The 16,994-nt window shown below is 44.3% G+C and overlaps 1 protein-coding gene across 3 annotated transcripts in view; it reads left to right on the top strand.

Moving 5' to 3' along the window:
* Positions 1–16,994, top strand: part of LOC139756274 (uncharacterized) — a 490,501-nt gene that overhangs the window by 464,565 nt on the left and 8,942 nt on the right. For 2 of the 3 annotated variants that reach the window (XM_071675503.1, XM_071675504.1), the window contains 2 exons: positions 15,505–16,184; positions 16,578–16,738. In XM_071675503.1, coding sequence (XP_071531604.1) covers positions 15,505–16,184; positions 16,578–16,738 — 841 coding nt within the window. Of the gene's footprint in view, positions 1–4,138; positions 4,261–15,504; positions 16,185–16,577; positions 16,739–16,994 lie in introns of those variants that run through there. The other variant, XM_071675505.1, reaches the window with a different exon arrangement.

Genomic DNA, 16,994 nt, shown 5'->3' with positions numbered 1-16,994 from the left:
AAGGTTCGCGAGGTCAAAAGATAAGGGTCACTTGATCATGACTCACCACAGGTTAACGTCATCAAATCACGTACAGTACAGTCTTACGTATTACTGCCAATAACTAAGTTTCGTAACTTCACAAAATTAGTGAAGAAAATTATATAATTCATGTTTGTAGTTTTACTCCAACACCAGAGAAGAGAGACCAGGGGGAAGGATGGGTCCTGCGTCAGTCTTACGTAAAGATCTCAGGCAATCATCAACAATCTGTGTTATGCTGACGGCCATATGAACCCTAAATATACAGGGAAAATGCAAAGTAGCGTAACAACATGTGTTTAGATTCTCCACTCTCTCATAATCCTATGGATTTATTGCCCGTCATTTTCGTGTAACTGTGTTTTAATCCCACTCGCCCCCATATGTTACTTTCCCAGTGGCTACCGCTTTCCTTTGTGCTCTGTTGATATGCAGGAGGAAGTGTCCCTTGCCGCAACGGTATATAGCATTAAGAGTCGAGCAACGGCTGCTCTTATATCCACATGATGTTGTCGTTAGTAGAGGTTTGGTACCGATGACTCCACGTTCTGTCCTCTGGTTGTTCTGTCTCTACAGCTGTCGAAAAACTGCTCACTGGCTACATCAATAATGTGGTTTAAAATGTTGACTGTCTTCGTTATCAATCTGGTTTATAGCTTATAGGTTGTGTTCAGGTCAACCCTCCCGCTTAGCTCTTCCACAAGAGGCAAATCTAGGGACTCTGCATTTCATCAACCATGTATAAGACCAACTTTGGGGTCTGACGAAGTCTCATTAAAAGTTGATGCCATCCTACTAGCTTTGCATTTCCCAGATGAACTTGGCGTCATCTGCAAACATATTGAGTTAGGAGTCCACTGCTTCTGGCAAATTATCAACATAGATCAGTAATAGAAATGGACCAAGAACAGAACCCTGCGTGATCTCAAGATAATGCAAGAAGGCTCCTCAGACATGCGTCCGTTGTTCCCTATCACTAAGACAATCTTTCCATAAAAGGAGTCTACCCCTTATTCCTGCCTGATGATCCAACTTATTAATCATCCTCCCATTAGGTATAGCTTTAAATGCTTTATAGCAATCTAGATGTAAACTATCTACCCAGCATTCTGTAATGTCTCAAACAGAACTTTCAAACGCATGACATCCTATCCCTAAAGCTGTGTTGTCTCATTTAAGTAACTACTTGGCAGGAAGTTATCCATCTGATTTCTAATCATCTTTTCCACTAACTTACAGACCGCTCTCGTCCGGGACACTAATCTGTAATTCATTGCCTCCACTTCTCCAGCCCTTCTCTAGGGTTCACGACAGTGGCGAGGTAGGAAGATCTTTCCTTACATGAGTCCTCTTGACTCCACTGTCAGGAGGACGTTGGACTTCTATGTCCAGTTATACGTCCTATAATGTCACGTGAAGAGCAGCCAAGCAAACATCCTGCCGCCACATACCTCCACTTGTGTTGTAACCAAGAACAGTTTTACCTACCGGTCATGCAAAAATATTAGGTAATCTTACTTAAGTATTTCTGCGCTGTTAGAACACAGTAAAAACAGGCGTTTAATTTCTCACTAAGTGTCATGATGACAGAGTTCAGAGCTTCCAGGAAATGATTCAAAGTTTCTTTCAGAAGCAACAGAATTGTTTGTTGTGTATAGCCTGATGATGATCCTGAAAGATTCTGATCAAAGAACGAATGCGTTATCTGGCCGATTTGGCAGCTGGATGACTGTTCTCTAGATAACTGTGTTCTTAGCCGCCGGTCTACTCTAGATACCATCATATCTGAGGCAGAAAAGTGGCTGACCAGTATATAAGGTCGATAGGCTCTGAGTTCTATGAGTTGGGGCGTTAGGCATAGTGGGATCAACATCATTGCAAGAAAGTCTTGTGAGATACGAATCCCAGCTCATCAGGCACAATGAAAGTGTCTAGTGGCCTGATGGCGTAGCATTATACGCCTGGAAGAGGAATAGGTGGCTGGTGTGGAGCTGCACATGTGCTTCCACCTTGGAAGACACATATTTGGAAAGGACTTCAGAGAGGCATGGCAATACCTCAGAATTCAAGGAACAGTAAAACAAGAGAAAAATATGAGGCCCTGGAACAACATTAACCTTCTTGTTCCAGTCGGTTCAGAAGCGCTGGAACCTTAGAAGAAGAATGCTCCTCACTTTCTTGATGACTTTGGCTCTCGGATAATCGAGTCAGCTGAGGAAGAGAGAGCAGCAAGCTTCCTATTTCAGCACCTCACCTTAGCTATCCAGCGAGAGGAAGCAAGTTGCATTATCAGTTCATGTCCGCGCTCAGAGAATAAGAGGAATTCAACCTGAAATCTAAACATATTTCAATCTAAAGATATTTCAGTTATTTTATCTTTTGGTGATGAAATGAATATGAAAAAGGGGTTGTCTGGAAGAAAATACTCCAGACAGCCATCGAAAAAGAGTTCCATCTTTCATGATACTGTTTGTTATCTTCCCTGAGGATATGGCCCTTCTGTATCAAACAAGTGATGGTACCCATGTATGTATATGTAGGTGCATTATATATATATATATATATATATATATATATATATATATATAGTCCTACGTTTCTGATGCGCTTTTGATATCTCGAAATTCGTGTGATATGGAAGACTAACCTGGGAAGGAACTCGAAAGAAAACACCTCACATTGTGATTTCTGATTTCTGTAGCATTCTTATAGCCAGACCACCAGTTGGTATATTCATTTACTCTCTAAACCCAATGTAGAGTTTTTTCTTTCTTAGTAACACAACGACAGTAACGACAAATATTTTTTTCTACTTAAATAAAGTCCGCTGTCATATTTTCTTCATGAATGAAAACCATATTCATATTTTTAGTATTGTTTCTTTTAAGTGAAATCACACATGCCATGAATCCTTACATACCCAGATACTTGCCCAAGAGTCCACCAACCACCTCGCGTGACTTATGTCTTTTAAGTTATCATTAGTGACGTGACGCCCAAGCATGGATTACATCTTCAGCAGCGTTGAAACTTCCTGTGTTATCGCGTCCTCACAAGTGCCTCACGAGAATGATCATACGTACCGTCACGTGTAGGAGTGACGGTAGATGCCATAATTGTCATCTTTGGACATAACGGAACTGCTGGTAGATCTGAGTTACACTGACTGTAATTCTAATCTCTTAATGCATTCTTAATTTCCACACATATTTTCCAATAGTTTCAAAGAGTACATGAAAAAAATGTCGACTATTTTTTTTCAAATGTCTTATCTACTGTCAACTGCCGTAAATCAACTTCAACTGTAAATCCGAAATGTAAACATCAGTGCAACTATGTAGTGAATTTTGATTTCATACCGGTAAACGAGGAATGTATAGAATGTATAGAATTAAAGTACACCGATTAAAAGAAGTTATAGCAAAGTTCATTCAAGCGTAACCTACAAAGGTACATACATGAGACGGCAAGACGTAAATAGAAAACGTAACAAATACAAAAAACAATGGAACAATTAATATTGAGGCTGACAAGCGGAACCACAGCTTGGGCGCTTCGTAATTGTACCGAGGCCAGAGTGCAAGGTGTATCCAGGTGCATGCGCCAGGTGGTGAGGTGGGTGGTGGTGTCGGTAGGGGAGATCCTGGTGGTCTCTTATTTATTCATTAATTTATTTATTTATTATACTTTGTCGTTGTCTCCTGCGTTAGCGAGGTAGCGCAAGGAAACGGACGAAAGAATGGCCCAACCCACCCACATACACATGTATATACATACACGTCCACACACGCACATATACATACCTATACATTTCAACGTATGCATACATATACATACACGGACATATGCATATACATACATGTACATGATTCATTCATCGATTTCCGCCCCTCTTTTCTTCAAGTACTCAAAGTCACTAAACCTACAGAGTCAACCACAATATACTCTTAAAGAAAAAATACGTCATTTTAGAAGTTTATTTTCAAGACAGATGACATCACAAACTGCTCTACAGAGGGTACCGAAGCTTCAGTTTCACAATGAAGTGGGAGGAGCTTGCTGGGCGAGGGTGTGGGTGGGTGCCAGGGCTCGAGGCTTCAACCTCACTTGATCCACAGTTGCCACACAGGACGGACGTGGCCACACCCGCTCCCCGAGTTACCCATTGCCAGTGTTATTATTAACTTTAGTGTGTGCTCTAGTAAGGCCCCCGGAGGAGTATGTCGACCATCGTTAGAGGTAAGGTAGCCCATGGTAACCCTTGTTAACTTCGGTGTTGGTTAAATTTCCTTTTTCCTTATAATCTTTATTTCTCTCTAGTTCGACGACCATAAGCCTTTATCGCTAATTCTCCTTAGATTTGTTAGAATGACAGCAGTGTTGGCGTTCATAAGTGTTTACTGTCGACGTCGAATGACAGATCCTGAAACGTTAAAGCATTAGAGATGTTTTTCGTTGTTTACGAAGCTGCGCTGATCTGGACTAATGAATAAGATTATTCAGACACCACCCCGTGACGTCACTATGCCGCAGAACCGTAAGGAAACGTGTTCGGTGGTGGTGGTGGTCGCTGTCATCGTGGTGCGGTGGTCGTGGTAATGGTGTGTTGTGGTGGTAAAGATCTTTGTGTAGTATGATGATGGTGAGGTTATGCGGTGTGGTTGTGGTTGAGTTGTGGTTTTGCATAGTAGTGTGGTGTGGTCATGGTCCAGGTGTGGTGGTTTTTGTGTTGTGGTGATGCGGCGGTGGTAGTTGTAGTGTGGTCGTGATGGCAGGAGAACCATAAGACCCCTATCATAAACTATTCCGTGCCTCCAACCCTGTCATTGAGGACCATTTGAGATACTTGTGCCGCGCGGCAAGCCTCGTCCCGATCTCAGTGAGAGACTCAGTAACGGGACGAGATTGTGAACGGGTCGAGTAAGCATATACTCGACGCCATGATCGGTACACTGGCTACTCAGTGAGGCTGTACAAGATGGTTCAGGCGACTCTACCTGACGACCAAACGGGTCAAGTTCCCGATGCTGTACGGTACAGGAAGCGACATGCGTCCCGCCTTAGGCATTACAACCTGATCCCTGAGAAAGTAAGACAGATTTCCTTCTTTGTGAAAAAGTAAAAGTTTCCCCAGCTTGGAGGAGGAACAGTTGTGTTACAGTTCAGCAGTTGATGACGTCTATGTTGGTGTGATAACTATCAGAGTACCTATAACAGCACTAGAATTAACACTAAGGCTCCTATTTATAGTAGAAAATGTTCTGTTCTAAAACTAACAGAGCAAGCTATGGTGTTGGTGCGACCAGCTGTGGCTGTGGTGTTAGTGCAACCAGCTGTAGCTGTGTTGTTGGTGCCACCAGCTGTGGTGTCGGTGCCACCAGCTGTGTCTGTGGCAATGTTAGCTGCACGTGTGGTGGTGATGTGGTGGTACTCACAAAAGCTTCTGTTATAACAGTGAGAATATCACTTGTAGCTGCGGAAGTATCTGTAACTCTATTTAATCAGAATAAAAGCGGAGAGAGAGAGAGAGAGAGAGAGAGAGAGAGAGAGAGAGAGAGAGAGAGAGAGAGAGAGAGAGAGAGACGAAGGATGATAACGTCAGTTCCACTTGATGAAAGATGGTTCAGTACCTGTTCTCCAAGCCAGGGACACTCAGGGTTATCGTCCCTCATCAGCCAGCCCTCGGGTTAACCAGGGGACTGGCAAAGATCTTTTATCACACAGCAAATCCTTAACTGACATGATCATCTCCGTGACTTCATTATCCTCACCTGACTGGCCTCATTATCCTCACCTGACTGGCTTCATTACCCTCTTCTCTTACAACAAAACACTAATGAACATCTGAATCCTCTCTATCTGTGTGTCTGTGTTTTTCCTGATCTATCTATCTATCTATCTGTCTATCTGTCTGTCTGTCTATCTACCTATCTATTTATATATCTATCTATTTATCTATCTACCTATCTATCTATCTGTAATACGTGTAGATTTAACTCTACCATTCAAGGCCGTTTTTCATAAAGTATCTTTTATTTTCGTCAAAACTCATAATCGATCATAAACTGACGCCCCGTCTACTACTACCTGAAACAGAGAAGAATATGTTGAATGAGAAACTGACCGCAAACAAATGACAACAAAAAATTACGTAACAACAACCCCATCTGTCATAACGACAATCCAGTGTGTTCTAATGACCACAGTTAGGAAAACAAACAAGCAGAACAGGATATAATTTGAAGTTCAGTTATACAACAGTATCTACAATTTACTTTACGGGTTATGATTATATGTTTTATCAGTAATTACCAAAGAACTCTAAATTGCCTCATTACACGGCCACAGCTTGACTGACCCACGAGTGGTACATCACAGGACTAATTAGGTCCTGAGTAGGTGGTTGGCCCGTTACTATAGCGAGAGATTGAAAACTGCCTCCTTTGCTACCCCAGGAAATATCAACCCAAGCAGTTCTGTGAGGGAAGGAGGGATGGAGCGAGACAAGCTCCGGTGATCGATGGTCGACAAGGAGTCCGTGAGTGGCTTCCGGCCGGACTCCATCACCAGTAATGACTGCAGGATGGCAGGCGAGGCACGGACACTCACCCAACGGGCGGTGAACGGGTGTTTGCGGAAGTTTAAGTTGCCTGCAGGAATTTCTGAAATCCCTCAACAGTGATAAGAAATATATGAATTCCCCTTCGCTACGTATAAGTTAACTTTGTCTAAATAAACACAAAGCACATGGAGGGAACGTCCTTTACTTGTTCACAGGTGTTATTTCGGATCACCAACACATCCTTATATACGAGTGAGTATACTGCAGGCGACATCTCCTGACAGGAGTGAAGGTCCTTAGACGATCCCAATCTTCTCTGTCTAGTGTCTCATTCTAGACTCAAAGTAACTCAAAGAAATCCTGAACCAGTTTTTATACCGTCTTCACCTGGTTAAATCTAATTTTCAAACGCGAAAGGAAATCTGAATCATTTTTAGAAATGAACGAAGACCTAGCAAGCTATACGGGGGGCGGGTTGTGAGGGAGGTACTACCAGGCGCTCATGCACAATAGGGTCATCAGAGGTGGCTTTCAGGGTAAGGTAGTGATGTCGTCGGTAATTCGCCTCTATTGTACGCAGTCAAAGGGGTGATTTTCGGCAATTACCCACTTCCGTCGAGTGACCCAATCATATGACGATTCGCATAACTGACGATAACTGTTCTCTGAGTCTGGATTGGAGATTGGAGATCTGTATCTGAGATACGACAGAAATATACTGTTATCTGACTCTCCACTTTTGCTCTTATCCTCGAGACATGATTGTTTTTTAATGTTCAATCCAAATTATCATGTTAGGAACGTAACGCACACCGTCGGTGTCGTATCTTCCTCTCCAGTTATTACCATTACTTCCACATCCCACTTTCCGCAAGGCTCCCTCTTCACCCGCACAATTAAATAGTGCTTCAGTAAAATCCTTTAACTCTGCTTCCATTCCCTAGTTTCTTTGACTCTCATCCTCTGTCATCCTACAATCATTTTTTTTTCCAGCTCAGTCACTTTCGCTAATTCCCTCACACACACACACACACACACACACACACACACACACACACACACACACACACACACACACACACATACCGTATATATATATATATATATATATATATATATATATATATATATATATATATACGGTGTTTTTGGAGACTTTACAGCCTCCCTAACCTCAACATCCGCTGGAGCTGAACAACTTTAGCTACTGTTCATACCAGCTCACTGGAGCAACTCGGAGGTGAGGAAGATCACTCGCCTCATTATCAAAATACGAACCATTGCCCTATGATTACCCTCATTGTTTTGTAATTTGTAGCGTAGTTAGACCTCATGGATGACCATTGTTGCAATCGTGGCAACTGCTTCAATCAGTGAAGGTCCATATTTCTTTCGTGTAACCATTAAGAAAGATGATGTGACTATTCTAGAGTTTGATAGTGATCATTCACAATGTCGGGTTACGTTTAACTACCCTTGTTTACAAGGCTCAGCGGCGAGGTTCTCCATTGTCTGCAAACTGAATCTTAGATTCGAAATCAGTCGGTCAAAGCTCGGCATCGTACTTCATCGTCTTTTATATTATATAACTTGAATACAGTCAGCCAACATACATCAAAAGCAGACTGTAAGGTTTTTACTCTTTGTCACATAGCAAGACACACACACGTTAGAGTCAGTAGCAATGAAGTAACTGACCGACCATGAGAGTATGAAACGGTTTTGTTGCGATCTTCGCACATGGTTGGTGCGTGTCTGTGCCTCGTGTCTCTCCCAGGCTTTAATAAACTCCTGTTTTTATTGGTTTCCAGAAAATCTGGGATGACGGAGAGGGAGTCTGTTGACAATACTAAACGGGTGTTTCTGGCGGTGTAGACTCGCGCCACACTACATAAGGTCGTCCTAATACTCTAACATTAATGATGTACTGCGGGGGAACGTTCTGCACGGGGGCCCCTAACTGCAACACCTGACACTTACGTTTACCTTACGAGTGATTCTGCTGTTGATACTCTGAGGTGTAAACACTGACCATCACGTAGTTCACACAGACGCCGTTTTCAGTGAACGCGTGAGAGACGTCAGTCCATGTTACATGTGTTCGACGTCACATACGACGCGTCGTGCGTCAACCTTTACATGTAGGTCAGCAGATTGACCCAATGTGGACGGTCACGTCTCGCTGGCCAAACTGGGAACTTCTTAATTGCTGCAACATTTGTCAAAGCGCTGCGCTGTCAGAGGCACCTGGAGGGTACATACCGCTCGAATGGGGAGGTGGTTGAGACGGTGGTGCCTGGAGGTAACACTGATTAACATGATATTCCAGTCACCGTCAGTGGCAGGTGGTGGACGGGGGAAAGGGGTGGGGGGGAGGTTAAAGCTAAAGGGGTGGGGAGAAGGTGTGGGTGCAACAAGGAGGGGAGAGAGGGAGGCAGTTCAACAGGGATGGTGATACAGCAGGTTAGGCATGGTGGAAAGCGGCTGACGTTGACGTTTTGTGGTGAGGAAGGAGCAAGAAGCTCCGTGAAACAGAGGCGATTACTATTTGTGTTACGTAAGGCAGAGAGAGTCTTACACTTGTTTTCCTCCACGCTTACACTCGCAGGTGTGTGTGTGTGTGTGTGTCTCTAGTCCACGTAGGTGTGACATCAAGAATGGCATACAAGAGGCGAGGCAGTCACTGTGTCGTTAATATAATCTCTCTGCACTCTTGCGGTGGGTATGCTAATGACAAGACACACACACACACACACACACACACAAAACAGCTGCTGAGTGATGGTCATTCTCGTTGGGTCACTGAGACCTTATACATTAGTGCTGGAATCATATACATCAACGCTAGGATCTCATACACCAATACTGGGATCTTATACGACAACAGTAGCGTCTTATACAACACTGGAAGCTTATACAACAACATTGGGAACTGACACAAGAAGACTGGGATCATATTAAAACTGACACAAGAAGACTGGGATCATATTAAAACTGACACAAGCAGACTGGGATCATATTAAAACAATTCTCACCCGAAGCAAATACGCAAAAAAGAGCGTCGCCAGCAACTCACCACTACATCAAAAGACAACCACAAAAGCAATGTGGAAATTGTTACATAAGAGCTGGCATCTCTTGCATTGCATCGCAAGTGATAAACCTGAAAGACCATCAGTACGTAGAGAGCAAAAGCAAATTCTTGGAGAACAAAAACACGTCACTAACAGCTGCAGTGAAATTTCTAGAAACACGAACATCAGACTTCAAACAGCAGTAGTGTAACAGCAGTACTACTAACCATACATAGAAAATGTTATTAACAACCACAACACTGCAACCCACAACGACCACAGTGACATCTTTGAGAACCACCACTGGAATAGCATCCGCCACACACGCACACTCTCCACAAAGGGTATGGAAAAATGATGACGAGCCGTCCAAAGCCAAGGGCCCTTCCCAGGCAAAAACCTGAGGAATCTTGAACAGCCTCCACAAAGGGTAAGGACAAACCATCACTGTGGCCACCTCCACAGCAACAGGAAGGATGTGTGGGTTGAGGCGTGAGCGGAAGAGACTCCAGTCATACACTGACATACACAGCGAACAAATCTTAGCAAATTTCCTTCTTAAACCAAGAAGGAATATCACTACACGAACACCCACATCCAGTCTGCTAAGCATAGATAAATTAGACACAAATTATATATCTTGCACACCAGCCGCCCACCATACTTTCCCCTGCACAACTTCCCACTCCTTTTCCCCCTCACAACAACTTAAGAAAAGAAATGTTACGATGATCAGTGAGCGACGCGCCAGTGACCCAGCCAGTAGGTCGGACTCCACAACGGGAACGCCTGCCACCTCCAGCGGGTGGTAATCAAGGCGTGTTGACCCCAACATTATTTCATTGTCATGTTTCGTTCACGTTTAGTACTCTTAATGAAATCGCTTGTGTACGTTCATTTGAAAGTGTTTCTCTCCCACAATTATTTTCTCCCTGTTATGTGATTGGTTCGTGTGCGTTGCTATTTACGAAACCGGTTATGCATATCGATCGGAAGATGTTCATATCATAACCTACTAATTTGCATGCGTAAAGGAAAATCCAGTGTTTGAAAAACTTTTGGTCTTTTGTTTGAAATGGTTTTGTCGAAAGTTAATTTGTTATGGTTCAGGCTGTTCCAAAGTGTGACTCAGCTGAAAAGGATTCTCTTATTCCTAGGAATCAACAAAACACTTTAGTAATATCTTTGTTATCATATTTGTTTTTAGATATCTGCTGTCAGCAGCTTTTATTTTATTGTTCTGTCGTAAATTATGCACCGTACTCGTACAAGTGAAACAAGTTAGCAGCGGCTGCCACTGATATGGGATGCTTTAACTGTAATGTGCCTCAATAAGCAAGCGACTGTGAACCATCATCTCCTGTTGAGAGGTCAGGAGGTGATGGGGACGTGTGAAGACAAGGGTCCATGCCAGGCTGAGACCTGGTGAACCTTCTAACAATAGCATCTCATGGTATCAAAGGCAGGATCCAGAGAGTTTCTCAGCCAAGTGAATCCCTCCTGCTGCACCCAGACTCATCAAGGGCCACTCGGAAACTACGAGTGGCTCCTCGCCATATTCAAGAGCATGTCGGGAGGATGGTCAGTGCTCTGTGGCAATAGGGAGGAGGACCTCCTCCATCTGGCTGCCCATGGATATGAGCCACTGGGGGAGATATAAGGAAGATAGAACCTTGTTTACTAACGTCACAGGCCACCTGTTGCATCTGTTGCTCTGGGCTCTCTCTCTCTCTCTCTCTCTCTCTCTCTCTCTCTCTCTCTCTCTCTCTCTCTCTCTCTCTCTCTCTCTCTCTCTCTCTCTCTCTCTCTCTCTCTCTCTTATTTTTTATGTACAAATTGCAATGCATAGCTAGTAAACTACGCAGAAGTACCGGGACTGGCTTTCCTCTATATACATAAGCATATTAGTATGTGAAGACCCGCAAGATCCGAACCCTGGCTCTAGCGCAAAAAGATGACTGGCAACATTTCTGTTATTTGCTAGTCCTTCCTGTGTTTACGTCACTCTCTGGCGGTACCGTGCAACTTTTGAAAGTCTTGCCATATGCTTTTCTTTCTCTTATCTTTATAGTGAATTATTTTCTTGTTTCTCACTAGTGTGTCTTTTCACATTTACGTCACCTTCTCCTGTGTATTTGATCTCTTATATTCTCTCATTTCTCTCTTCTTTATGTCATTATTCTTGCGTTCGACGTCTTCATTACTTAACATGTAACATTTCTCCTATCTTCACTATCTCCTGTATCTTGTCCTCATCGATCAGTCACCTGGTATCCGTGTCCACAGCTCCGTGCACGGCAGGAGGCTGGCCCACGCTCACTATCCTCTCCGTTAACGGACGGGTTCCGCAACCTCAGCACACTTCTTCCCGACGGCACATCCCACGACCAGACCAGACCAGACACCTCGTAAGACTGAGTAACCAGGTCACGTCCTGCCTCCTGGTACCCTAGTACCGCAAGGAGGAGTTGGAGATTGTCGAGGAGGAATCAGAGTGAATATCATACGTATTGTATTATGACAATACAACAGAGGGATGGCTTGCTTGAAGCGAGTACCGTACTATGATACTACAATAACGGGAGTGTTTGCTTGATGTAGGTATTGTATCTGGAAATACAATACCCTCGACCATGGCCTCTTGTGGCTAAACATGAACATTGCCATGACGCGATACTTAGAGGCAAGAACGATAGTTTCTGCAAATCCTATATTCTTGTCGTCAAATATGATGAATGTCTACGCAGTTTGATTTGGTTCTTTCTCTTTACTAAACTGTCATGGCGCTACTTATTTCTGGTTTTCAGAGATTTTCGTTGTTTCTTGTGGATTATGGTACATGAGACCAATGCTCCTTTTTTGGCTTTACATTACATAGAAATTTGCGCCTAACTCGTTCTACCTAGAAAGCATGATCATATGAGATTTCCCGACGCCGTATACTACAAAAACGAATGAGTGGAGTGGGTTGAGGAGTGGAGAGGGTTGAGGAGTGGAGATGCTCTGCAAGAACGAATCATTATAACTATTATAACCCAGAGTCAGGCGAGGACCTATGCTAGTATGGCGTCTGAAGACATAATGGATGACATGATGGATGGACCTTTTCCACAGTCACCATGACCAGTCTGGCGGTTTAGGGATAAACTGGAGGAGATAATGACTGAACCAGCGACGTGTTGTGGCAGTTAACGTTCCTGACCGTGACGCATTCACGCACCGCCCAGGGTCGAGCATATGTGTTTGAGTCCTGGTTACGGCAGTCGGTCCACAGTCAACCAAGCTGTTCATCAACCCCCAGGGGTTGGTTGATAAAATGGGTAAATGGCTCAGGCCAGGGTATAATATATATATATATATATATATATATATATATATATATATATATATATATATATATATATATATATATATATCGTTAATGGGATGGGCTTAATTAGGGCCTCAGCTGTCCATGCCGTCTCAGTAAACATAAAAAAAAAAACAGCGAGGAGGTCTGATTGCTTTGCGGTTCCCTGGCGACAGGTGGTCCAGCTCCGCACATCCATCCTACTACAAGGGGTCCTGGCGAGGTGAGGCCACACCAGCCGGTACTGCTGCTGCTACGCCGGTCATGTGATGCTCGAGTACACTAGTGCTGTGATGATTGCTTCTGGTGCTGTGATGACTGCTGTTGCTGCTGGTATTGTGATGACTGCTGTTGCTGTTGGTACTGTGATGACTGCTGTTGCTGTTGGTACTGTGATGACTGCTGTTGCTGTTGGTACTGTGATGACTGCTGTTGCTGCTGGTGCTGTGATGACTGCTGTTGCTGCTGGTGCTGTGATGACTGCTGTTGCTGCTGGTGCTGTGATTACTGCTGTTGCTGCTGGTGCTGTGATGACTGCTGTTGCTGCTGGTGCTGTGATTACTGCTGTTGCTGCTGGTGCTGTGATGACTGCTGTTGCCGTTTGAGATGTTTGGTGACAAGGGCACCAGAAGGCAAAAGTTATTGAAAGTTGTTTATTCGACCAGATGAACCTGTTACAGTTTTGTTGAAGGTTCATGATAAGAGTAACACAAACACTTTGTATGTACAGCAGACGTGATATGAAGGCTCGCCGCGCAGTCTGTCCTCCTGCACTGCTTCTTCGGGTCACATTGTCCCTCTACTCTGCACATAACAGTTAGATTGAGTGTACTGCTCGGTACCACCTCGATCCTCCAGCTGGACGCAACATCTTCATATGAACAACACAAATCAATTACAGTTTCCGTCCGGGTTACAGAATCGTAAACTAATGACGTAATATTTCACTCTTCTTCAAGTAAGTGTTTGACCGACAACAGGATGTAAGATGTTCTTATGGGCAGCTTAGTGTTTCAGACAGACGACTTGTACAACAGGTTTCATTTGGCTTCAACGACTTTACGTAAAGCAGTTTCCTAAGCAAGTTTCACTCAGGCTGATGCATTTTGCTGGAAACAGGCCATATCAACGGTAAAAAGACTCGCTGAACAGCATTCCAGGGCTGCTGCTGCTACATGGAAGTGAGGCAAGCAAGACAGGGTCATTTCCTGTGATTTTCAATGGCGTCCTTCGCTGACCGTCGCCTCTTACCTGAACAGGTTACCTAACACACCCTGAGCCAGGAAGACCGGTTACCTCACACACAGAGCCAGGAAGACTGGTTACCTTATGCACTCAAAGCCAGGAAGGTATGTGCAATGTGCAGGTTTACTGTAAACATGTTAACAGATACAGTATACCTCGGATGTCAGATGGGTGCCACTTTAAACATATGATTTTACTTTAAGAGTTGAATAAATGGCAAACGTATGATATTTACAGAGAGATAAAGGCAGATATTGCGTTTGAGCACTGTTTAAATTAACCTGGTTTCTGCTTTCCCATTCCGAAATGTTGCATAGTTTCGAATTAAGAGGAGATATGTTCAGTGTGAGAAACAGAACGACTATTAGAGTGAAGAAGAAAGAGGGAGTGAGTTGATGTATATAATTTGGCATCATCAGCATATGAGCGAACAGAGGCAATTGTTGATTAGAGAAAATCATTCAAGAAGATAAGAAGGAGATTAGACAATCTGCAAATGAACCGATTAGAGAAGAATCTATGCACTAGCGAACAGAGAACAACAGAAAAGCCAAAGAATTAAAGTTTATAAAGCAAAGATATAAGCCACATCTTGCAAATGTTTTGGAGGTCTCGAAGCCACTACATAAGAACCACGAAAATCCTTGAGTGAAGAGTACCAGAGGAGAGTCACACAGGAAAGATCACCAGCAGACTTCGTAATGTGACAGTTATGTTGATCATTACCGGCTACAGCGACGCATCGTCGGCAGACTACCAATCGTCAACCTCTCATGACAGGAACAAGGAATCTAATGCCCATCTTCCTCCCCCAAGGCCCAGTTCTCCTGTCCCCAATGTGGTGTATGTCTAAGGACAATAACTGTCGCCTTCATAAAACTCCTCGTTGCTATGAAAGAACTTTAGAATCCCATCTTTGTCGTTTATTGTCTTCCACATAATCCCAAAGATCATTCCTATATACGAAATTCTATTGGCAAAGTCCTTGAGACGTGATGGCCTTTCTGATACTTCTGCAATGATGTACTTCGATTATTTCTCTCTAAATATGTTCTAATGAGCAACATTCCCATGTATTTCACGTTCTTCCCAGAGGCATACGCTTCTCCTGACTAATCTATATATATATATATATATATATATATATATATATATATATATATATATATATATATATATATATATATACTATGCACGGAATGTTTACATGGTGCCTGTGGTTGTTAGATTACATGTTTCTTCCATCCTTTCAGCGCTGTTGTGGGCCGTCCTAGTGTGGACGTTATGCCAGGCCAGCAGCAGCGACGTGGAGGCGGCACAAGACAGTGCTGAGGCAGAGCCTCCCACCACCACCCCTCCCGAAGTGAATTTTGCAGTGGCGCCCTTCCTTAAAACACCCATGGCCTCCAACCTGGTGCACCTTATCACCAATGCCATGAGGTACCGAGGTCAGGACACGGAGGACACGCGCAACGGGTCCACCGTTGAAACAACGACAGAGGAGGATCCGTTGATGCCACCGTCCCACGCCATCCTCAAGAAGAATATTTCGATTACAACCTCCTCCCCCATCGCCATCCTCGCGATGGATCCATCGTCCCCGCCGTCCCACACCATTCTTACGCAGGACCCGTCGACTGCGTCCTCCTACACCGTCCTCGGCGGGAAAGGTCCGTCGACTGTGACTTCGCACGCCATCCTTGCGAAGGATCCATCGCCCACGCCGTCCCACACCGTCCTCGGGAAAGATCCGTCGACTGTGACCACCCACGCTATCCTCACGAGGGATCCATCGCTCTCGTTCCTCCAAGCCTTCCTCGGCAGAGATCCATCATCCACGACATCCAATGCAATCCTCGGGAAGGATCCGACACCCACGACCTCTCGTATCATCCAAGAGGAAGCAGAGTTCACCGCCGCGTCGTCTGACCAGGTATGTGGCAGACGGGAAACTATAGTTGGGTAGAGATGAGCCGAACGTCAGATAGAAAAAGCGTACAGAGCACGTCGTATAGATAACTTTAAGGGTTTCAGAAAACATCATAAATATAATTCAAAGGATCTAGAAAACGTCACAAAGTCTCAAAGTAATTTTCACAGTGACTTAAAGTCAGGTGACTAACAATGGGGTCTCAACAGATGTTGAAATACTTCAACAGAAAAAAAACATGGTAGGATGTGTATTGCACTCGTGGCGTAACCACAAGCAGGCGGAGACCATTACCACTATGTACGTATGCATGTGTGTAACTAGCTATCTTGTATGTGTGTGTGTGTGTGTGTGTGTGTGTATGTCTTGTGTAAACCATTGTGTTGTTTTCCACAGTTCGGAAGCCCCGGTACCGGCAGCAAGTTAATGGAGATGCTGCCGGCCATCTCCGATTACTCGCTCGAAGTCTCCGACATCCCACTGAGTGGTGCTGGCGCCTTCGCTCTCATGGCCTTGGGAGCGCTCTTCGCTGTCCCTGTCGCCCCTGCCATCATCAGGTAAGTACTGGAAGTCACCTGGGGTACTAGAGATCTCCTAAGGCTCTGGAGGCCACCTGAGGAACTACGGACCTCCTAAGATGCTAGAGGGTAGTTGGAACACTGGGTGTCACCTAGTAGTACTGGTGGTCATCTGGGGCACTGAAGGCAGGCTCAGGTACTGGTGGTCACCTGAGACACTGAAGACCACTTAAAGGCTCTGGGAACTCGCTGAGGAACTGGTGGTGTTATATAGGTATTGGTAACCTTCCAGTTT

The sequence above is a fragment of the Panulirus ornatus genome, chromosome 21 (genome assembly GCF_036320965.1).
Source record: "Panulirus ornatus isolate Po-2019 chromosome 21, ASM3632096v1, whole genome shotgun sequence".
NCBI lineage: Eukaryota > Metazoa > Arthropoda > Malacostraca > Decapoda > Palinuridae > Panulirus > Panulirus ornatus.
Note: the sequence above shows the minus strand (reverse complement) of the source record. Positions and strands in the feature narration are given on the sequence as shown.